This window comes from Prionailurus bengalensis, chromosome B2 (assembly GCF_016509475.1).
Source record: "Prionailurus bengalensis isolate Pbe53 chromosome B2, Fcat_Pben_1.1_paternal_pri, whole genome shotgun sequence".
Classification (NCBI taxonomy): domain Eukaryota; kingdom Metazoa; phylum Chordata; class Mammalia; order Carnivora; family Felidae; genus Prionailurus; species Prionailurus bengalensis.
In genome coordinates, this window is record NC_057349.1 from 129,209,531 (window position 1) to 129,232,992 (window position 23,462).

At 41.1% G+C, this 23,462-nt stretch overlaps 1 protein-coding gene across 7 annotated transcripts in view; it reads left to right on the top strand.

The window, feature by feature from the left end:
* AIG1 (androgen induced 1) overlaps positions 1–23,462 on the top strand; it is a 244,083-nt gene that overhangs the window by 181,101 nt on the left and 39,520 nt on the right. For all 7 annotated transcript variants that reach the window (XM_043592492.1, XM_043592485.1, XM_043592486.1 and 4 more), the window contains one exon: positions 17,085–17,200. In XM_043592492.1, the coding sequence (XP_043448427.1) occupies positions 17,085–17,200 (116 nt within the window). The remainder of the gene's footprint in view (positions 1–17,084; positions 17,201–23,462) is intronic.

Sequence of the window (23,462 nt, forward strand, 5' to 3'; positions counted from 1 at the left end):
TTTCGTGATGGACCAAACTGGAAAGAGCCATGGTGTCATCAACAGGAGAATAAATGAATCAGTTGTGTTGTGTTCACACAGTTGAGTACTATACAGCTGTGATAATGGAAGCCCACAACTCTATACTTCAGCATGGATGAGTCTCACAGATGGAATATTGAGCAAAACCAGCCAGGCACACCCCCCCCCTGCAAAAAAAAACACATACTGCATTTCATTCACATAAATCTTAACAATGAAACAAAACTACTTTGGTGTTCAGACTCAGAGTAGTGGTGACCCTGGGGGGATTAGCTGTGACAAGAAGGGGTAGGAGGAGGATGTTTTGGGGGACTTATAATGCTCAGTAGCTTGGTCTGGGTGCTGGTTACTGGAGTGAGTTCACTTTGTGAACATTCATCTCCTGGACACTTATTATTTGTGCACTTTTCTGTATATGTGTTACAGTTAAGATGAAAGTTTACACAGTAAAGAAAGAAGGAAGGGCAGATAAAAACACTAGATGCAGAAATGTATAATCAAGGATGTAGACATGAATTCTCAGGACTTGAACAGGATCCCTGCTGTCCACTGAGGGGCCTGGGATCCAGAAGGGCTCGAGGTCATGTAGCCAGCTAATAGTGAATGGCTTGCTGGCCCTGTTTTCTCTTCACACCCCTTCAGAGAGAAGAGCTTATGCAGACACTACAGTCTCCATTCTTCTGTACTTAGTGCTGGCCATACAATCATTGAGGCAGCCTAAGCAAGACATACAATGTGCACAGAAATATGGCTTGAAAACAGACATGGAAGGGACATTGAGCCTAACATACTATGCCCAGAATAACAGAGATGCTATCTATTTCCTAGAGGCCTCTTTCCACCCAGGAACTACTATTGGGCCATCCACACTTCTATAACCATCAACATAACTTTGTGTAGAAAGTGTGTCCTTATCTGTTTGCAAAACCAAATTAAGAGTCTGCAGAGAAAAAGTTTTGAGCCGTGAGCTAAATTACCACTTTCTCCTTGACTTTCCCCTATAATCTTTGGGAAGAGTGAAAGTTCGACTTCCTCCTTGCCAATTTGGATGTCTTTTATTTCTTTGTGTTGTCTGATGGCTGAGGCTAGGACTTCCAACACTATGTTGAATAACAGTGGCAAGAGTGGACATCCCTGTCATGTTCCTGACCTTAGGGGGAAGCTCTGTTTTCCCTCAGTGGGGAGAATGGTGTGTCTTTCGTATATGGCTTTTATGACTTTGAGGTATGATCCTTCTATCACTACTTTCTTGAGGGTTTTTACCAAAAAAACAATGTTGTATTTCATCAAATGCTTTCTCTGCATCTATTGAGACGATCATGTGGTTCTTGCCCTTTCTTTTATTAATGTGATGTATCACATTGATTGATTTGCAGATATTGAACCAGCCCTGCATCCCATAAATAAATCCCACTTGATCATGGTGGATAATTCTTTTAATGCATTGTTGGACCCAGTTGGCTAGTATCTTGTTGGGAATTTTTGCATCCGTGTTCATCAGGGAAATTGTGCCCTATAGTCTTTGGGAGAATATTAGGATACTCTACTCTAAGGACTTCTTCTGATACAATTACCTTCTATCATGGAATCACTGTAGTAAAAAAGAGCTAAGTTATGACTACTTTGTATGTGTTTAAAATAATGTTTCTTTTTTTATAATTTTTAACATTTATGTATTATTTTTGAGAGACAGAAAGAGACGGAGCTCAAGCAGGGGAGGGGCGGAGAGAGAGGGAGACACAGAATGTGAAGCAGGCTCCAGGCTCTGAGCTGTCAGCACAGAGCCCGACGTGGGGCTTGAACCCACAGAACTGTGAGATCATGACGTGAGCCAAAGTCATACCTTTAAACGACTGAGCCACCCAGGCACCCCTAACATGTTTCTTTAAGACTCAAATTTAGGGGGCGCCTGGGTGGCGCAGTCGGTTAAGCGTCCGACTTCAGCCAGGTCACGATCTCGCGGTCCGTGAGTTCGAGCCCCGCGTCGGGCTCTGGGCTGATGGCTCAGAGCCTGGAGCCTGTTTCTGATTCTGTGTCTCCCTCTCTCTCTGCCCCTCCCCCGTTCATGCTCTGTCTCTCTCTGTCCCAAAAATAAATAAACGTTGAAAAAAAAAATTTTTTTAAAAAGACTCAAATTTAGTTTAATAGATAATAGAGGCAAGCTTCAATATTAAAAGTGAAATCTGCCCCATTCCTTAAGTATGCTGTGTGTGTGTGTACGCTTGTATGTGTGTGCATGTGTTTACACGTGTGCATGCACGGGTGTGTGTTTGCATGGATGTAACTTGTGTATGTGTAGATGCACATGCACAGCCTCTATTAATATGATACTGTTTACTAGGTGCATGTCACTGTCTGGAGACTCACAGCTCTCTGCTTTCGATTACACTCAGACTAGTCCAAAACCCCTCTGAACTAACCCTAATCAACTTGGAAGCCACCAGGCTCAGGCATGAAGCTGTCAAATGTGAGTGTTTGCAGATGTCAGTGCAGGATGGCAGGCGTCCAGGAGGACGGATCAAGGCTTAGTCACTGAAACATTCATGCCAGCGCATCCCAGCCCCAGAGCACCATCGCAGCCGTAAGGAAAATGTGTCGTGACAGTAAATCAATAACCTCTTGGAGACGATTCGTTTCTGAAATATCCCTGATTAATTATGCCAGCACACGCTTGGCAACAGTACTTTGCTCCAGCGTTAACCTAATGCTTTTTGCATGAAGCAGGATTATAACTGTTTCTCATAAGTCAAATTTGACATTTCAAATCGGGCTTTAAAGGTTTGGGTTATAGATTTTATAATGTCTTCATGTCAAACATAATTGTTCTTATTGCTGCTGGTAGACATTTGCCGATCAATCAGCATAACATTTATTTTATCGTAAACAAGGGTAAATGAAAACCACTTGAAATCATTGTATTTGGAGACTCAGTTGAGGAAGGTTCTTTAGGATTACAGAAATCTGCTCATACACTGTGATAGAGGAGTGTGACGAAATTATAAAGGTCACTGGGAACATATTACTGTTTCTCGCTTCAAAAAATTAATAACTCTATATATTTTGTGAATATGCAGCTTTAGTTTGGTGACTTAGTCCCATGTGAATATTGTTTGAGGCAAAGTAGCCCCCTTCTTCTGTAATAGTGAATTATAGTTTTCGTGCTTTCAAGATGAATGTATTATTTAAAATTTACTTATATATTGCATCCAGGAACTTATTTTTTATTCCTCTTAGACTGCCGGGTTTTAAAATAATAAAACTAAAGAGAGAATAGGGTTTACTTAAGAGAAAGTCTTACTATCTGTCTTTGAACAAAAGTTTACTGAGACCCTACTAAGTTTTCTGTGCAGTACAGGGAGCTGAACCTACAATGGTCAGTAGGATCTGTTCCTTTTCCTCAAAAAACTGTTCCCACTGCGTTGGGGTCTCCGTCCTTCATGTTAACTGTAGCATTATGAGCTATGTTAATATACTATATATTCACCCCAGCTTGAAAATGCATTAGCCTAGAAGCTCCCGCGTAACTTCTTTTAATAATAAGCCATGAACAGAACTAGGCACAGTGGCCTCCCCTAACTGTGGAGGTGCAGAGGAATGATTCTTTAGTAAGCAGAAAATGACCCTGTCTTATGTATATACTACAGAGAAGGTCCCAAACATCAGGGGGTTGCAGTCAGAGAAAAGAGCACGAACAAAGGCATGAACACATAAGGCCTTTTGGGGGAACAGTGAAAGCTGCCCGTATAGAATGGTCTGAGGTTAATCTAGAAACATAGGTTAATACAATGGTATGAGCCTTTGAAGGCAATGCTAAGAAATTTGGACTTTGTTCTGAAGATCATGAGAAGGCTTTAGAGAAGGAAACCAAATGGTCAGAATTGTGTTTTTAGAGAAATACCCTAACATTGGAGGATGCTGACATATATGGATAAGTGGATTTGTTGAGCTCAAAATAATTTTTAAGAAGCATGCCAATAACATTAAAATCCTAGTTTCTTCTTTTTGAAGTTTCTTTATTAATTTCAGAGTGTTCCTAACAGTAGGTTTTGTGTTCTATATTTGTTCCCTAAACTTGTCAGTGCATCACAATCCTTGAGAGGGTTTTAGGTTGTACCAGCTGTGGAAACCGCTGATTACGTCTTCTCTCCCCTCACCTCCTACCTGTACCATATCCCCCATGGCTCTCCCTTCTGCCATTTTTCAACCCACCTCCTAGAATGCTTTTCAAAACTTCAAAACATTTTTGGGACACCTGGGTGGCTCAGTTGGTTAACGGTCTGACTTTGGCTCAGGTCATGATCTCATAGTTTGTGGGCTCGAGCGCCATGTTGGGCTCTGTGCTGACAGCTCAGAGCCTGGAGCCCGCTTTGGATTCTGTGTCTCCCTCTCTCTCTCTGCCCTTCCCCAGCTCACACTCAGTCTCTCTTTCTCAGAAATAAATAAACATTAAAAAATTAAAAAAAAAAACAACTTCAAAACATTTTTAAGGACAGTAGAGCAAGGAAAAGACAAAAAAGGTAGCATGAATAGCATCCCAGAAAGAGAGTACTGTTCCATGTCAGCGGATTGGGGCTATTCTCACCTCTGCCCCTTTACCAAGCTGAGGCCCTCAGTACCCATGGGATTTACCCCCAAGCATGAACAGAAAGTCTGGCCTCATGGTCTTCTTTGTAAACCTGAACGTAGAGCCATTCATCCCGCAGCCCCTGGAATCTTACCAAGGTGAATGGGGGTTGAGAGGAGGCAGGTTCCTTCTCTCAGGCACAGCCATAAAACCAACCCTTCTCTGATACCTGTTCTTCCACTAGCAATTTCCCTATCGTCGGGTCTTCCCAGATACTCCAGAGGCAGCATGGCCCCATGGTTCAAAGGGTGGCTCCGAAGCCAAACTGTCCACGCCACCCTATGGTTGGCAACCTTGAGCAACTTTCTTTACTTGTCTGTGCCTCAGTTTTTGTAAAATGATTGGCAACAATATACGCCTCAAAGGATCATTGTGAGATGTAAATGAGTTTTAGTCCATGTGAAGTACTTAGTAGGATTCCTGGCACACAGTAAATTTTAGACAGTATTATGTGGCAACATGGGAGATCTTAAGTGGGAGAGCTCACAGAATAACTTCAATTATTTCTTGCATGTACCATGCAAGCCCCTCTTACTATAGGATCTCATATAATCCTCATACAACCCTAATGAATTTGGTCTTTTCTGAGGTGAGAGACTTTAAATTTGTAGGAGCCTAATTGAAATGCATTCCCAAGAACAATAACCTATGGGGATTGAAAATCTCTGCTCTGTCCTGAGATATATTTGAAGAACCTGGAATCATGAGGGACACATAGAGTGCCATTAGTATTTGCTGAGTGAACGAACAGACATCAAGCATGGGAAACAGTGTGTCTGTCTCCATAAAAGCACGGGTTTTAGAGTCAGGTAGGTCTGAGGTCTAAGGCTGGCTGCACCGTTTACTAGAGGTACATGACCTCTGACAAGTTAATCCTTCTCTTCTTCCATTTCCTCACTTATAAAATGAAGATGAAAATAGCTATTGCTTTAGAGTTGCTGTGGGAACTAAAATATGATACTGGTGGACAGTGTCCAGCATAAAACTGAGCATATGTTAGGAGCTCAGTGAATGGTAGCTATTCTTGTGGCTGTGTATTCAGTATGTAGGCACATAAATTAATAACGGGGGAAGCAACATAAAACACAGAAATCACGTTTATGTGTTTACTCGTCAAATACGTATTTGCCAAAATTAAAGACTAGCTTTGTTTTTGTTCTTGTCCCTCTGTTGTCTTCAGCATCACAGTACTTTAGTGCTAAAGTAGAAGAGAAAACAAGAGTGGAAGGGGGGCCCATAGGCGAGGGGGCTGCAAAGAGGTAGAGGCTGAGGAAACCCTAAAGGAAGTCAGGGAGAGAATAAAGTCCATTCCACAAGAAAAGGCAAGTCAGGTAGAAGGAAAGAAGGGCAGGGAGCAAGTTGGTAGAGGAATCTCTCCTCTCTCCGATCCGCCCTCTCCCCTGCCGCCAGCTTGCTCTGTCTCCTGTTAATACCCCAGTATGTTCCTCCTACTTCTATATTAAACTCCATGGAAGGAGTTGGAGCGTCTGGAGGTATCTCTGCTTCCTACAGGACAGAGTCCATATAAAGCACTCCATGATTTGGTCTATGCCCACCTAACCTGTCCAAACTGACTTCTTCCTTCTCCTTCACGTCCTGCAGTGGTGACAGACATATCAGTGATGTATGCTGTGCCTATACACACTTCTTAGCTTTGTGAATGAACTTCTTCCTTGAAGCCCTAGACACACTTAACGACCCAGTTCAAGTGTCTCCTGCTGCATAGAGTTTCCCCATGTCCTGCCTGAGCAGATCGGATCACCCGGCCATTGTACCATCACAGGTCTGCATGCTTGTGTGTGTCTCATCATATTATGATCATTTGACTGCATGAGGACAGTCACGAGAGGTGTTGTTCTCTGAGAACCACAAACACTGTACAACGTTCATGGAAGAAGTGAATATAGGGCCCTTTAAAGTTGCTTTTACAGCACGGATCATCTCTGGGGTCACATTTACAAAAAGAATTCTTTTTGGTGGCCCACCGCCTGCTGGGTCCACAGTACAACTCCCTAACTGTGCCACTGACCCTTAGCCCCTGTGGATGCCTTCCTTAGGAAGATTCAGCAGGAGATATTAACTGGCCTCAAGTCATGTTAAAAATGCTTCTTAAGGGGTGCCTGGGTGGCTTAGTCGGTTGAGCATCTGACTCCTGATTTTGACTCAAGTCATGGTTCCAGGGTCATGGGATCGAGCCGTGTGTCGGCCGGGTTCCACGCGGAGTATAGAGCCTGCTTAGGATTTTCTCTCTCTCTCCTTCTGCCCCTCTTCCCCACTTGCACACTCTCTCTCTCTTTCTTCCTAAAAGAAAATAATTACAATAAATAAAAAATTAAAATGCTTTATAAATGCAGAGATAATAACTCAGTAAAACAGTGCCACTCTCCCACTGTAATTATTTCTGTGATGCACCGTTTGCTCTTAATTGCAAAGATCTGCATGTCTTGGTTTAACGCGTGGCACTCTCTTGTTTATTTGGCCTAATTATTAAAACCATATCCTAACGGTTGTTAGGGCTAATGTTAGGACTGGGTGAGTCCCACATTCAGTACTGACCTCATGAAGAGTTTTGGAAGTGCCGGGAACATACTGGCACTCGATAAATACTGGTTCCATCTGAGTCTGAGTTTCTGACCCTGGGTCCCATTTCTAACCTGATTCTGAGATGCCTGTGTAGACCAGCCAGAACAGGTACCCGATACCACAGCAGAGAGGGGCCATCAAAAACACTCTGGCAGTTTCCAGAGAAAGTCTGTGCCATTATTGTACAAGCATTGCCACACTAAGTGCGGCGCCCGGGCCCTCGAGAGCGGGAGGCTCGGTCTGACATGTGGAGAAGCGGTCAAGACGGGCAGTTCCCTATCATTCCAAACACTGAAATAGCTCAACTGTGAAGCGAGGGAGGATGGCTCATTTTGAGCTGACCCATTAGTAAAATCAGCAAAGACCGTTTCTGGCGGCAGGACAAAACTCGGCAGGTTTTCCGAGTTAAAAATTTAGGTGTTTTAGAGCCTGTAGCGGCTTTGTTTCCATGGTGCCTGGGATGTCATTGCAGATCCTCCCCTCCTCCCCACCCCCACCCTCACCCTCCCACCACCCCCCCTCAGCCCCCGCTGATTCTGGATTTACAGTCGCCCCAAGGGAAGACCCATCCAGTTCTGTGCAAGTCCCCACCCAGCTCTGCTTCTCCCTGAATTCATCAAACATTTGACTTATTTGGAGAGCCCAGAAGCTTTGCAAAGTTCGGATCAGTCAGCATTTTGTGATTTTTGCCAGACTTCCCTAATGTCACCTTTTCTTATGTTTTAGATCACATTTTGCGAATACAGTGGGCTTCACTTCAAACTTGGAAATCCCTTCTTGCTTTATGGCAAAATAAGATTTCTCTCTTTTAATAGCACCTTTTATTCTATATAAGTGGGGGGGGGGGTGGAAAGCAAGCAAACAAAATATTGAAGTTACAGAGGCGCCTTGGGTGGCTCAGTCGGTTAAGCGTCCGACTCTTGATTTCAACCTAGGTCATGATCTCACAGTTCGTGAGATCGAGCCCCGTGCGGGGCTGTGTGCAGTAACAGCGAGGAGGCTTCTTGGGATACTCTCTCTCTCTCTCTCTCACTCTCTCTCTCAATAAATAGATAAGTAATACATCTAAAAAATAATCAAGTTACAATGTGGAGTATACAACTTCCTGTATCCTAGATCAGTTTTCTAGTTGAAGATTTTTATTTATGGTATACCTATAAATTGTTAGGACACCAAAGGGACTCTCCCTTGCCCTGTCCTGCTAGGAAAGTCTGGTCATTTCTCTAGCCCTGCCTGCAGCCTGGATCGCCCCGATAATGCAGGTGCATGATGACACCCGTGCACACACATACAACCATCCTTCAACTTTTTATTTGTGGTCAAAAGTGGTCACAGGGATGTAAGAAACTCTAGATATGCTGACAAACATAAAGGCGAGAACCACCGTGGGCTCTACTCTGCATCCAATAAACCAGACACCCTGGAAGCAAGGCCCAGCAATCTCATTTTTAACAAGCTCACCAGGTGATGTGATGTACACATTACTTTGAGAACACTCCCAGGGGTCTGCCTGTGTCCTGCAGATGCACACGGGCAGACATGGGATTGCCAGCTCTCTTATTACCAGCTGAGCAGGGACTGGTCTGGTACCTCACATTCAAAGGCTGATTTTGCCCCCAAGGAGGAAACAGTTTTTGTCTGATGTTCACATGGTATGGGAGCAGTACTGTCCTATTAAAAAATATTTTGGAGATGGGCGCTTGGGTGGCTCAGTCAGTTAAGCATCTGACTTTGGCTCAGGTCATGAGCTCATGGGTTCATGAGTTTGAGCCCTGCTTTGGGCTCTGTGCTGACAGCTCAGAGCCTGGAGCTTGCTTCAGATTCTGTGTCTCCCTCTCTCTCTGCCCCTTCCCCGCTCGTTCTCTGTCTCTGTCTCTCTCTCTCAAAAATAAATAAACATTAAAAAATTTTAATTAAAAAATTATATATATATATATATATATATGCATATTGGAGAGAAGGGGAAAGACCAGAGAAATGGCAGTTGAACATACTCTTCAGATCTTGTCTATTGTTTTTTGTATTGTATTTTGTATTGTACACTCAGATGGCAATTCTAGATTCCAGAGCTCTAAACTAATCCTGAGCCGTTCCCTAATTCATTCATTCTGCTTGCCTGAATTCATGCCATCACACAGCATAGTTTACATCCTTCTATTTATCCCACAATAAAGTTTATTCTAAGACTTCCCTGGAGTTTGTAGGCTACTGATTGCCATCACAGACACTCAAAATGTCTATCCTGGTGGCACGTCTGGATACTTCTTGTGCATTGTAAGCCCATTTCCTTAATCCTGTTAAAACCCTTAGATTCCTCCATCAGTACCTCCACTTCCTACTCATCTTCTCTCCATTCTTCTGGCAAAAGAACATCTGTTCAGAAAGCAAATAAGTTAGCTCCAAAAGGGTACCACTATGACGCATAGGTCATCTGTTCCGGTGCATCGAGAGTGTAGCTCTGATGATAGATAATTGACATGGCGCAGGGACCTGGTGTTAAGCAATATTGACTCACATAGTGAAAAGGTAATTTCTTCTCAATTACCTTTCAATCCCTCTGATTTCCTCTAGAGAAGTCTCTGTTTCACGCTAGTGTGTCTTTAATGCCCATCCAATGCCGACGGACTTCCCTACTGAGCACATACAGAACAGGCCTCAGAATAAGAGCCATCAACCAGACCAACCTATCTAGCCAACACATAATAATATCAATTAATTTCCATTGTACTTGTTTTTGTAATTATCTTCTATGTATGAAAAGTGATATTCTATTCATCAGAGTTTATAAGTCTCTTAAGTTTCCCTTTAAATACATGTAGTTTTTAATGTGAATTCGATAAGAAAATAATTTTTTTATTTAAAAATTTTTTTAATTTATTTTTATTTTTTAATTTTGTTGAAACCCAAGTTAGTTAGCATATAGCGTAATAATGGTTTCAGGAGTAGAATTTAGTGATTCATCACTTACATGTAGCACCCAGTACTCATCCCACAAGTGCCCTCCTTAATGCCCATCACCCATTTTTTTCCTAATTTATTATTTTTAATTTTTTAATTTAATTTATTTTTTAATTTACCTCCAAGTTAGTTAGCATATAGTGCAACAATGATTTCAGGAGTAGATTCCTTAATGCCCCTTACCCATTTAGCCCATTGCCCCTCCCACAACTCCTCCAGTAACCCTCTATTCTCCATATTTAAGAGTCTCTTATGTTTTGTCCCCTTCCTGTTTTTATATTAGTTTTGCTTCCCTTCCCTTATGTTCATCTGTTTTGTCTCTTAAAGTCCTCATACGAGTGAAGTCATATGATTTTTGTCTTTCTCTGACTGACTAATATCACTCAGCATAATACCCTCCAGTTCCATTCACATAGTTGCAAATGGCAAGATTTCATTCTTTTTGATTGCTGAGTAATATTCCATTGTGTGTGTGTGTGTGTGTGTGTGTGTGTGCCACATCTTCTTTATCCATTCATCTGTTGATGGACGTTTGGGCTCTTTCCATACCTTGGCTATTGTTGATAGTGCTGCTATAAACATGGGGGTGCATGTGTCCCTTTGAAACAGCACAACCTGTATCCCGTGGATAAATGCCTAGTAGTGCAATTGCTGGGTTGTAGGGTACTTCTATTTTTAGTTTCTTGAGGAACCTCCATACTGTTTTCCAGAGTGGCTGCACCAGCTTGCATTCCCAAAGAAAATATATTTTTTTAAAAAATCAGGTTGCATGTAACAGGGCTGCATTATGATTTTTTACTGTTTTATGCCCTAGGAACTTTGCATTTCTGGGTCCTTTCCAACATTTATTTATATATACATATATGTATGTATATATACTTATTCAGATATATATACACTTACACATATAAATATATATTGTATGTTTTATATAGTGTACATATGTGTATATATGTATTTATATATTATATATATAACATTTTATGACTGTATTAGCATAAAAATGAATATAATCTTCAACTCTAAAAGTTCATTTTTTTCTTCTGATTGTAAAAAAAATTAAAACACTTTCATGGGCCTTGGACACTGTGTCTACTATGCCTAATGCCTCGGTGAGCCCTCGTATGTGATATAGCAAAGCTTAAAATTCTAGCTCATCATGACTGAAGTTTGTGGTGCGCTAGTTTAATGCAACCTTCTCATTTTACCCCCCAAAATATATACATATATATACCGAGCTTCACAAATGTACAAGAACCTGCTTGAAGTCTTATAGTGTGGTAAGACACAATCAGGACCCAGGGTCCAAATGCTAGTTTCCACTTAATTACACTTTGTCTTAGCCCATCGCCTTCACATCATAATTAAGTCATGGGTGACAGACAACACCTGGGGGATCCTTTCTGCAGGCTGACCTTTACCTTGGGGTAAAGTTCATGGTGATAATCACCGTTCCATAAAGAGAACCCATCTGAACCCCATTTGAAAAAAACAAAAGGGATGCAAAAACCCAAGATAGATTTAGACTTCCCTTTTTGGATACAATTTTCTGATCACAGTCTCATCAAAATTAGCAGCAATGGAAACTTGCGCTTGGGATAGGATAACTACTTACATAATAGAGCAGTGCTTTCCAGGATAGAGTTTATAGATTAGATCAAAGGTTTATTTCTTGTGCTGTCAACTCTTCATCTTACATAGTGCTTTAAAAAAGCAAAAAAGAAAGAAAGAAAGAAAGGAATAAGGAAGAAAGAAGAAGAAGAAAGAAAGAAAGAAAGAAAGAAGAAAAAAAAGAGGAAAGAAAGAAAGAAAGAAAGAAAGAAAGAAAGAAAGAGGAAGGAAGGAAGGAAGGATGGATGGAAGGGAGGAAGGAGTCAAATCTCAGCAACTCAGCTGCGGGCAATTGTTCTGTTGACAATGCACTATAGAAAAACAGTCCAATACAATTCTTAAGAGCCACCGCTGGCAACCAGACTTTATCTCTTTCTTTGTTTATCCAGTGTGTGTCTATACCTGAGAAAACTTTAAAAGGTATTTGTTTTTGAGAAATAGAAACAGATCATTCCTGAGTATACTCTTTTTTTTTTTTTTCAGTTGTCAAATGATCCTTTATTGAAATATTTTCCTTTGTACTTCTTAAGTAGCTGGGCATTCCACTGTACCACTGTTAGTATCATCTATGATGTCATGAAAATGATGTCCATCAACACTGTATCCCACACACTGAGAAGTCCCCAGGTTCTCTTTACTGGCTCTAGAGAGCTCTCTGACTATAAAGATAGGTACTGCATCTGTCAGGCAATGTTGGCCATCTCATCAAAAGTGATACTTCCACTGTGCTTGATGGGCTTTTGCTTCTCTCTGTCTCTGGTCCCTGGGGCCTTTGACACTGGGGGGAGAGGCAGAAGGTACTACTTAATCTGGGTCTGTCTATTCAGAATGGTCAGTTTCACTGTCATTCTTAGACCCTTGCAGTCACCTGTTGCCTTGGGATGTCATCATCCCATCATTGCCTTTTTGGGTGACAGACCCAGGGTCCAGTCTTGGCAGCTGGGGCAGACGTGGCATCGACTTCCCGGCTCATGCACTTAAGGTCTGTGACTTTGATCCCGTTGGGGTGGAGTTTCGGAGACGTGGTGGAGGCAGCAGGTACCAGATCAACCCAGAGAGGGATAACCAAGAAAGTTGCACCTTGACCTCTTCTAGGCCAAAAGGCGAAAGAGCTGCCTCCAGCCATCTTTATCATCACACCACTGAAAATCCCTGACTTTATGCCAGCTGGTTTTATTATTATTATTCAGAATGCTTATATACCACAGGAAAGAATACATTTGGCAAAATATATTCCTTATAGTGAAGACCTCTTTATTTTGAGGCTCAACTAAAAAAGAGTTCTGGCCAGTTGAATGACAACATAAGTGATCTTCAATCATGCACTCCCACAGGTTTATTGAGTCAAAGATTACATAACTAGGGGCGCCTGGGTGGCGCAGTCGGTTAAGCGTCCGACTTCAGCCAGGTCACGATCTCGCGGCCCGTGAGTTCGAGCCCCGCGTCGGGCTCTGGGCTGATGGCTCGGAGCCTGGAGCCTGTTTCCGATTCTGTGTCTCCCTCTCTCTCTGCCCCTCCCCCGTTCCTGCTCTGTCTCTCTCTGTCCCAAAAATAAATAAACGTTGAAAAAAAAATTTAAAAAAAAAAAAAAACAAAGATTACATAACTATATCTTTTAAAAATATAATTCTAATATAGAAAATGGAGCCTAGGATTTGGAGACAGGACTGGTCTTGAACCCTTTCTCCAGCTCTGTGATCTTGGGCAAGAGAATTACCTTTTCTGAGTCTTTGTTACCTCATCTGCAAAATGAAGTTAATAATACCCATTTAAGATGTGTCAAAGATTAAATTATCTCTACAAATATTTATTGAGCACCTCCTATATGTCAAGCTCTTTCCTACAAATACCGTGGTGAACAAAACATAGGATTATCATTCTTGCACAGCAAGTGGTCTTGGATGGACTTGAATATTTGAATATTTCCTTCCTAGTTCTTATGTCATTCAAGCAGAGTGTTGCATGGAAGTGGATTAGAACTGGATTTCTTGTACCTGTAGTTCTAAAATAATTATCCCTCTGGCTGCCCCAGATTTTGGGTAACAATTGGGCTGCTAAAGGTTACTTAGAGATTCAGCAAGCCCATTTACAGATTTTTCCCAATTTTTTAGTTTATAAAACTTTACCAACCCGCAGAGCAACATCTATATTTGCTATAAATATTTTGTACTACTTTTACTTTTGTTAATATATACCGTTTAACAGTAAATATAATTTGCATTATAGACTTTTAGAGAGGGAGATATATATTCTTTAGTGCCTGAAAATTCTGAGTAAGTTGTTACCCTGAGATTTGCCCCTGGCGCAATTGGCACAGGCACAGCTGGCCTCAAAAAGATCTTCTGTTATTGATGATGTCATTGATGGAACAAGTAGCTCCTTTTTAGCGGTGATGATGCCATTAATGAAGTGATCTAGAAAGATCTTCACTTTTCAAAGAGATCTTCTGTCTGGCATCATCAGAGTACATCCTAACCCTTCCAGGTGTGACATCTGATAATCAGCAAGTAGGCTAGGTAAAATAATGACAACCAGATAAGTAAGAATACTCAGATTAGTTATTTGAACTCATATAATATAGAAATATGGATGATTTTATACTCAGTTTGGAACAATGGATGAAGAAGTAGAATTTAAACACTTTTTAATATTCACAAGTCAAAAATAATATATTGTCGCCATTCTATAACCCACACAGGCCATCCGAGTCAGCAATATCTTCGGTGTAAATGTTTGATTTGCAGGGATTTTTTTTTTCTGTGTGAGATTTGACAAGACTTGGCCTTGTTATCAGCTATACATTTGAATTTTACACATGAATGCACCATTGTAAAACTAGTTTTGGTGTTTCAAATCGGTGAAACTTCAGGCCAATGTCATCTGAGGTGACTGGATTATAGTGAAAAAAAAAAAACCAATAAAATAGATCTTTAAAATACATACTGTCTCTGTATCAACACACATGTACATTTTGCATGGTTCCCTTCAGTGCTAATTATACTGTTTGAAAACAACAATAGAGAAGCAGAGAGTAAAAAAATATAAAGTTACCCAACTGTGGAATCACCCACCCGACATTCTAGGAATACTATTCTCTAATTACTAATATATTGTCAGTCAGAACAATTATCTAGAGGAGGACACTTAAAGCAAAGAATTTCTACTATCAGTATTTCTTTTAAAATCCTGTATTTCTGTTTTCTCTATAAATATAAACAATATGTTGCTTCAAAGATGTTCACTTTGTTTTTTTTGGTTTGTTTTGTTTTGTTTTTTTAGTATATGAAATTTATTGTCAAATTGGTTTCCATACAACACCCAGTGCTCATCCCAAAAGGTGCCCTCCTCAATACCCATCACCCACCCTCTCCTCCCTCCCACCCCCCATCAACCCTCAGTTTGTTCTCAGTTTTTAACAGTCTCTTATGCTTTGGCTCTCTCCCATTCTAACCTCTTTTTTTTTTTTTTCCTTCCCCTCCCCCATGGGTTCCTGTTAAGTTTCTCGGGATCCACATAAGAGTGAAACCATATGGTATCTGTCTTTCTCTGTATGGCTTATTTCACTTAGCATCACACTCTCCAGTTCCATCCACGTTGCTACAAAAGGCCATATTTCATTTTTTCTCATTGCCACGTAATATTCCATTGTGTATATAAACCACAATTTCTTTATCCATTCATCAGTTGATGGACATTTAGGCTCTTTCCATAATTTGGCTATTGTTGAGAGTGCTGCTATGAACATTGGGGTACAAGTGCCCCTATGCATCAGTGCTCCTGTATCCCTTGGATAAATTCCTAGCAGTGCTATTGCTGGGTCATAGGGTAGGTCTATTTTTAATTTTCTGAGGAACCTCCACACTGCTTTCCAGAGTGGCCGCACCAGTTTGCATTCCCACCAACAGTGCAAGAGGGTTCCCGTTTCTCCACATCCTCTCCAGCATCTATAGTCTCCTGATTTGTTCATTTTGGCCACTCTGACTGGCGTGAGGTGATACCTGAGTGCGGTTTTGATTTGTATTTCCCTGATAAGGAGCGACGCTGAACACAAAGATGTTCACTTTGATATCACCACCATGTCTCTTCCTGCCACCTGGTTCCATTTTGCCATTGATACCTATTAGATTTTGAAAATTATAACATTCAATTTCCTGCATTTTCTTTGAATATGCAAACAATACAGCAAGAGAGGAGCAAAGATTCTTTCATGGCCCTTAGGAGGTACTAAACAGAATTCAAACTTACTGGTGGTTCAGTTCTCAGTTCTGCCATCTTCTTACTCTTGAGAAACTCCCGTTTGGAAAGGCAAATCTATACCCTAACCCAATTTTACCTAAGATCTTTGTCCCTTATATACCTGGCTATCAAATTTCAATACCAAGACAAGCTGATTTTCCTTTCTTGTTACCAAATTTCATCCACATCTTGGCCCACTAAACTGAGCATCTGAGTGGCCACTGCATCCAAACAACAAATGGGAAGGTCCGACCAAGCTTCCTTGGAGTCTGACTTCAAACATCATATCTAAATACATGTACTGCTGTTACAAACCAGTACATCCTTTCTGGAAGCTAATTTGGCTTTGTTTCCTAACCTGCTGCTGGTACACACATAATTTGGCATTATGTATCAACAGTCCTAAAATCTTCATAGACTTTAACCATAAGAAAATAATTTAACATTCAGACATTCAAAGAATTCTACAAAAGATATTCATCATGACATTTTTCATAAATGAAAAATTGAAGATCTTATACTACTTAATGTCCAAGAACAGGAATGGGTCAAATAAATTTTAGTATATCCACAAAATGGAGTTTTAAGCAGCTATGGTCAAGGTTGATATTCTAGGAGGATTTCTAAAGTGGCATATCAAAAATTCTCATGCTATAGTCCAAAACAAGATTGTGTGCACAGTACAATGTTAACTATGTATAAATAATATGAACAAGGAGAGGGCAAAAAAGGACATCTACCAAAATACTAAAGTAGTTATTTTTATTCCTTTCTTATGTTCTAATACATCCTTCATTATTATTGAAATTTCCTATAACAATCATAATAAAATAAAATTTTAAAAATTCAAACACAGGAGAAAAATGCCAATGGAGTGATCAATGCACCACTTGCTTTCCCATCCCTCCTACCTCTTAGGTGAGCCATACCCAGCTGCTGTCTGCTGTGGTGCTTTTGCTAGGAATCTGCACTATCCATTCTCCTACTAGAGACAAAACAACTATTGAGGGGCGGTAAGAATCTGTGTCACCTGTTCTCTGTTCTTTTTCAGCACACAACAGTTTTGCCCTTTATATTAATCGAGATGAGGACATCACACCATGCGTATCCCAGCAGGAACAGCGGACTCGCCGCCATATGTACCTTCTCTGTTGGCTATATATTATGGTAAGGACAGTGCCTGCTGGGCTTTCGTATTGTATTAGATTTTGCACTGCTAAATTTGGGCACATATTTCATTATGGATATAATCACTAACAGATTCACACTGCGTGCCTCATTTGGTCCAGGACCTGGGCTTTGTCTCATTTCCCCAGATGCTTATATTTTTAGAAAGTATATGCCAAACCTCACACAACAGGAATTTGTTGAACAATCCCATGTAAGCAATGGTTCTTCCAAGGCTACATTTTTCAACTCTTTTTCAAACTAAATGTTTTTCTTGGACAGCGATTTTATTGCTTAAGGGCTTTTTGCTTGGGATTTTTTTTGTTGTTGCTGTTGTTGGTGAGCAAATGCAAATGAGAACAGAAGAAATGGCCTCTTTAGAGGAGTGACCTTAAACTTCAGAGGAAACGAGGGAAAATGGACATTTTCCTGAGTCAGTTTAGAACCTGTCTTGCAATTAGTGATTATAGCATGCATTGAAGGGTTTTGTTTTTTCAAATTGGGATAAATAAATCACAAGAAATCTCCACTTGGCCTCTGGGGCACGAATAGGTCCCAAGTGGGTGGTGCCACATTAATCTGATAACAGTACAGTTGCCTGTTAAGTTTACTTCACATTAATTTCAGTTCTTATCATGTTTTAATGTTTCAAAATTATTCTTTTTAAGACAGAGAATTTCTCACTTCTCTTTAGAATTCCAAGTCCTCTTTGATATATTAGTGTACACAGAAGAGGTCCCTCCTGCCAGCATTTCTGCCTCTTGGGACTCTCTTCCTGAGTTATGGGTCACCATCCTTTCCTTTAAGACTGAAGGACTGAACAAGTTCTCCCAAACACCCCAGAACTGTACTTAATCCCTCCAGAATCCCTGAGTGCTTTGGGAGCTTTGGGAGCTTTGGGAGCTCAGAATCCCTGAGCTCCCAGGCAACCATGGAGCGTTTTGCTCCAGCCAACTCAGAAATACAAAATAAAGGTCAGTACAGTGCTTCACATACTTTGCATGAATGACCACATAACGCCCCAGATCTGACCAGAAGGGGCATTTGTTTCTAGGAAGTCCTACCTGGTGGTTGGATCTAAGGGGACATCCAGACAATAGACCCCAGGACAAACATGCAATAACATTCACTCCATCTGCCATTTCATTGACTAGTCAAAGACTGGGGAATGTTTGTTTTCCTAGTCACTTCCTAGATCTTTTGTTTCCACCCAAAGTGTTAAGTATTGATTTTCTCTGATAGAAAAGGTCCAGATGATCAGGGCTCACAGGTGAAGTGTGACTGAAATTATGTCTTAAAACTAAATGTATTTACTTTATATGTATTAACTTGATATTTAAATGACTCTTATCTTTCAGAAGAGTCGTGTAGGGAAGCATGAATTATTCTAAGGATACGTTCATTTCAAAATCAAAAATCATTAAGAATCAAAAACCCCCTTAGCCTTCCCAAATATAATCTCATTACGGTGTACTCATATATGGTTACCTCTGGGAAGGGAAGATTTTTATTCTGAGATCTCTGAATGTATTTCTGTTAATTCATTTGTATGCAATTAAATTACCTGAATCTGGGAGCGCCTGGGTGGCTCAGTCGGTTGAGTGTCCAACTTTGGTTCAGGTCATGATCTCACAGTTTGCGGGTTCCAGCCCAACATCAGGCTCTGTGCTCACAGCTCAGAGCCTGGAGCTTACTTCAGGTTCTATGTCTCCCTCTCTCTCTGCCCCTCCCCCACTCATGCTCTGTCTCTCAAAAATGAATAAATGTTTAAAAAGTTTCTTTTTAATTATCTGAATCTTACAGAGCCCCAGAAGTTTCGGGAAATATATACTTTCCAATGGCTTTTCTTCCACTGTGGGTACATTCAGTGCACGTTTCAAAGAGACACATGGGAAATACCATGTACCCTTCATTATAGACCCCCAAGATCCCTCATTAAAATGAAGCATTACTCACGCTCTTCATGCCAAGTGACGCTTGCCAGCTCTGTGTACTCCCTACGTAAACCAGTACTTGTTTGGACATGTATTTGCATTAACCAGCAAATTCCCTCAGATATGTTCTGAGAGAGCTTTCAAAGTAGACTTTTTCCTTTGGTCTTCTGCCCTCGGTATTCAGAGCTATGCCAAGTGCTAAACAATGCCCCTAACATCATGCCATAGGATATAAATCCAAGGATTTTCTTTTTTTTACTTTTATTTTTTTTCAACGTTTTTTTATTTATTTTTGGGACAGAGAGAGACAGAGCATGAACGGGGGAGGGGCAGAGAGAGAGGGAGACACAGAATCGGAAACAGGCTCCAGGCTCTGAGCCATCAGCCCAGAGCCCGACGCGGGGCTCGAACCCACGGACCGCGAGATCGTGACCTGGCTGAAGTCGGACGCTTAACCGACTGCGCCACCCAGGCGCCCCTTCTTTTTTTTTTTTTTTTTTTACTTTTATTTTTTTTTTCAACATTTTTTTATTTATTTTTGGGACAGAGAGAGACAGAGCATGAACGGGGGAGGGGCAGAGAGAGAGGGAGACACAGAATCGGAAACAGGCTCCAGGCTCTGAGCCATCAGCCCTAAATCCAAGGATTTTCATTGTTATCAAAAAGGTACTGGTTTTTGCTTCCTACCAGACTATCCCACAAGCCGCCATACCAGTGACACAATAGCAGAAGGTTTGGGATACAAAATCTTTTAATAGCATACCAGGATTGTGACTGTACATTCCAGAACCTCGTGCCAAAATGGAAGAAAGCATTCCTCTTATCATGTGCTAATTATAAAACACATAGATCTCCCCTGCAGTCGTCTGCAACGTAGAGCTGAACCTGGACCTCTGCGGCTGCTGGCCAGGCTGTCTGTGCTTTGCTCTGATTCTCGCTTGCTGTCCATTCTCACACGTCTCCCTCCCCCATGTGAACCTGTTCTATTCCTAGATTTGGGTAGCCAAAGTAGAGAAAGCAAGGGATATGGGAGCTTTCCCTCAGAGACTGGAGCCTACTGAGCTGCCACCCTGAGTGGCTCCATTTCCCAGCCTCCCTCAGTCCTCCTAAGCTGAGCATCAGAAGTCATCCTGGACTCCTTCCCTGTCTTCTTCTGCCCCCACCATACTTCTCTCCACTTACCCAGGTGCCTAGGACACAAGCATCTCCCTATACACTTATGGTGGGCTGTTAACTCCTTCTCTGCACACCTCCTCTCCATCATCATCCTCCCACACATTCTCTGCACCCTAGTTGGGTGATTTCCCCTAAAAAATGAGATGACCCATATTAGCTTATGCAGAATACAACACAGAGGTCTTCTTGGTTTCTAATGCAACAGTAATTGTCAGGAAGTGTAATGACTACCATTCTTTTGACTTTTCAAATATTATGTTATTTAGTTCCTCAAATAACCTTTTGAGATAGGTATTCTCTGACCTATTACACAGATAAGGAAACTAATCTTAGTTTAGAAATTATATGAGCTTAGAAAGTATATGATTTGCCCAAGGAAAAGCCACTTGTTCTTATTGTTGCCAGAGCTGGAGTGTGGCTGCAGTCTGTACAGTTCACCATGCTCTCCACTGCCTTCTTCTGGATGAAGAGTGCGTCTGTGGGTGAACAGATGAAGTGCATGTTATAGTTTTGGTTTTGTCTCGAAACAATATATCGGAAGCAGCATGTCTAATAGTTAAGGCCACTTCCTAGGTTAGAATTCTGAGCCCTTCACTTTATTTCTGAGCTCTAACTTGCCGAGATATAAAATAGGGTTAAGGACCTCACGTGGCAGTTGTGAGGACTGAGTTACATGTAGAAGCCATGGAACAATGCCTGGTACACAGTAAAAAATTTCTATATTTTCTATTATTGTTAGTATTAGTAGTAGTGGTGTTAATATTAGTATTTCTATATTTGCTATTCTGAGAACAGTAAATAGTAGCAGAGCACATAGTGTTTTCTTATCAAGGGTTTGAGACTTTTAGTTACAATGCTATAAGCCCTTTCTTTTCCTTTTACTCTTTCTCGCTCACTCATACACTCTTCACTTTAAAAAACCAAAATAGCCCTAAAGTATATGAAAATATCTTTTTTTTTTTTTTTTTTTTTTGCTTTTTTAAGTTTAGAAGGACTATAAGGAAATCTTAACAGGGGACTGAGTAAAACAGAGAGCTTTAAGATCATGGAATATTGACTGTGGTCACCCTCTAACAAATTCTGTAAGAGAAGACATCCTTACTCCACCTGATCCAGGACTCCTGGCACCAGTCTTTTCCTTGGCTGTGGCCCCACACTACCTCACATCTTTGTCTCCCTGGAGTACTGGTGCTGCTCACTGCTGTGCTTTAAAATCTGAAGGACATAGGAAGAGGAAACTACCCAAAATCTAGGAAATGTATATCCCAACGTTTCAGCAATGGGTCTTCTTTGGCCTGAGAAGGCTTCTTCCAGCCCCTGTCCATTCCCCCCTCCCATCGTGGTTCTCATTCAGTAGAGTCCACATGAGATCTCAGCGCCCATGCATAACACATGTTAACACTAAATTCAAGGCATAGTCAGGAGCAAGGAGGCATCACAGAAGGAGAGAAAATAAGTCCTAGGAGTTTCTTCTTATGGGTAAACATTTCTTATCACTACAGTGAACTTATTTATTTATTTATTTATTTTAATTTTTTTTCAACATTTATTTATTTTTGGGACAGAGAGAGACAGAGCATGAATGGGGGAGGGGCAGAGAGAGAGGGAGACACAGAATCGGAAACAGGCTCCAGGCTCTGAGCCATCAGCCCAGAGCCTGACACGGGGCTCGAACTCACGGACCGCGAGATTGTGCCTGGCTGAAGTCGGACGCTTAACCGACTGCGCCACCCAGGCGCCCCACGGTGAACTTATTTAAAGCAGAACAAAGATTTCTGTTGTCTCTGGGCTCTACTGGTTTTTGATAAATTTCATATTCCAAATCTCATTACCCCAGATGGGTCCATTGTGCAGTTCTCAAAACAGAAAATAAAACAAAGTAAAATCTTTCTTTTATGATATAATCTTAAGCTGCCCTAAATCAGAGTTCTATCTCCACCAAACTGATTATCCCTCAGCTATGCAACTGCAGATTATTTTTTGTTTTCTTATTGAAACTTTTCTTTATTTCCTCAAGTAAGTGCTGGAGACATATGTTTTTTTACTTTTTATTGTTTGTTTGTTTGTTTGTTTGTTTGTTTAGAGAGGGAGTGAGAGCACAAGCAGGGGAGAGGGACAGAGGAAGAAAGAGAGAGCATCTTAAGCAGGCTCCACACTTGGCATAGAATCCAATGCAGGGCTCAATCCCATGATCCTGGGATCATGACCTGAGCCAAAATCAAGAGTTGAATGCTCAACTGACACAGCCCCCCCCCCCCTCCAGGTACCACAACAAGCATTGCTTTTTAAAACAGAGGGAAAAAATACTAAAAATAAGAGTGTACTCAAATTGGAGGGGCGTCTGGGTGTCTCAGTTAAGCGTCTGACTTTGGCTCAGGTCATGATCTTGGGGTTTGTGGGTTCAGGCCCCACATCGGGCTCTGTGCTGACAGCTCAGAGCCTGGAGCCTGCTTGGGATTCTGTGTCTCCCTCTCTCTCTGCCCCTCCCCCACTAGTGTTCTGTCTCTCTCCCTCTCTCTCAAAAATAAACATTAAAAATTTTTTTAAATAAAAAATAAGAGTCTTAAAAATAATTTTTAGCCATGAATGAGTGAAATTTTATGGTTCGTGAGTTTAAGCCCCACCCTAGGCTACGCCCTGACAGTGCAGAGCCTGCTTGGCATTCTCTCTCTCTCTCTCTCTGTCCCTCCCCCCCTCATTCTCTCTCTCATTCTCTCTGTCTCTCAAAATAAATAAATAAACTTTAAAAGATAATTTCTACAAAAATAGTTAAAAATTTTAAATTTAATTTAAAAAATTTTAAAGTGAAATTTTAGACCCCTACTAAAGTGAAATTTAAAGTCCCCCTACTTAATTGGATGCTTCTTCACCAATTAAGCCAATCTGGCCAACATGTAGTTGTTCGCTAACTAGCAGATGACGTTTTCCTCTGTTCAACTGGAACCTTTCGCTCCATCATAACTGTGTATCCTGATGACTTTTACATCTGTCATAGTGTGTGGAAGTTTTCCTGATTTCCTGGCAGTAGAGTATGAGGAGTAAGAAAGAGTAAGGTGCTGAAAAAATAAGGTAGCAAGTACTTGGCATTCTGAAGAGAGGTGCCTTTCTTGGATCTTATGCTCTCATAAGCCCAAGCACTCTGTTCCCTTATG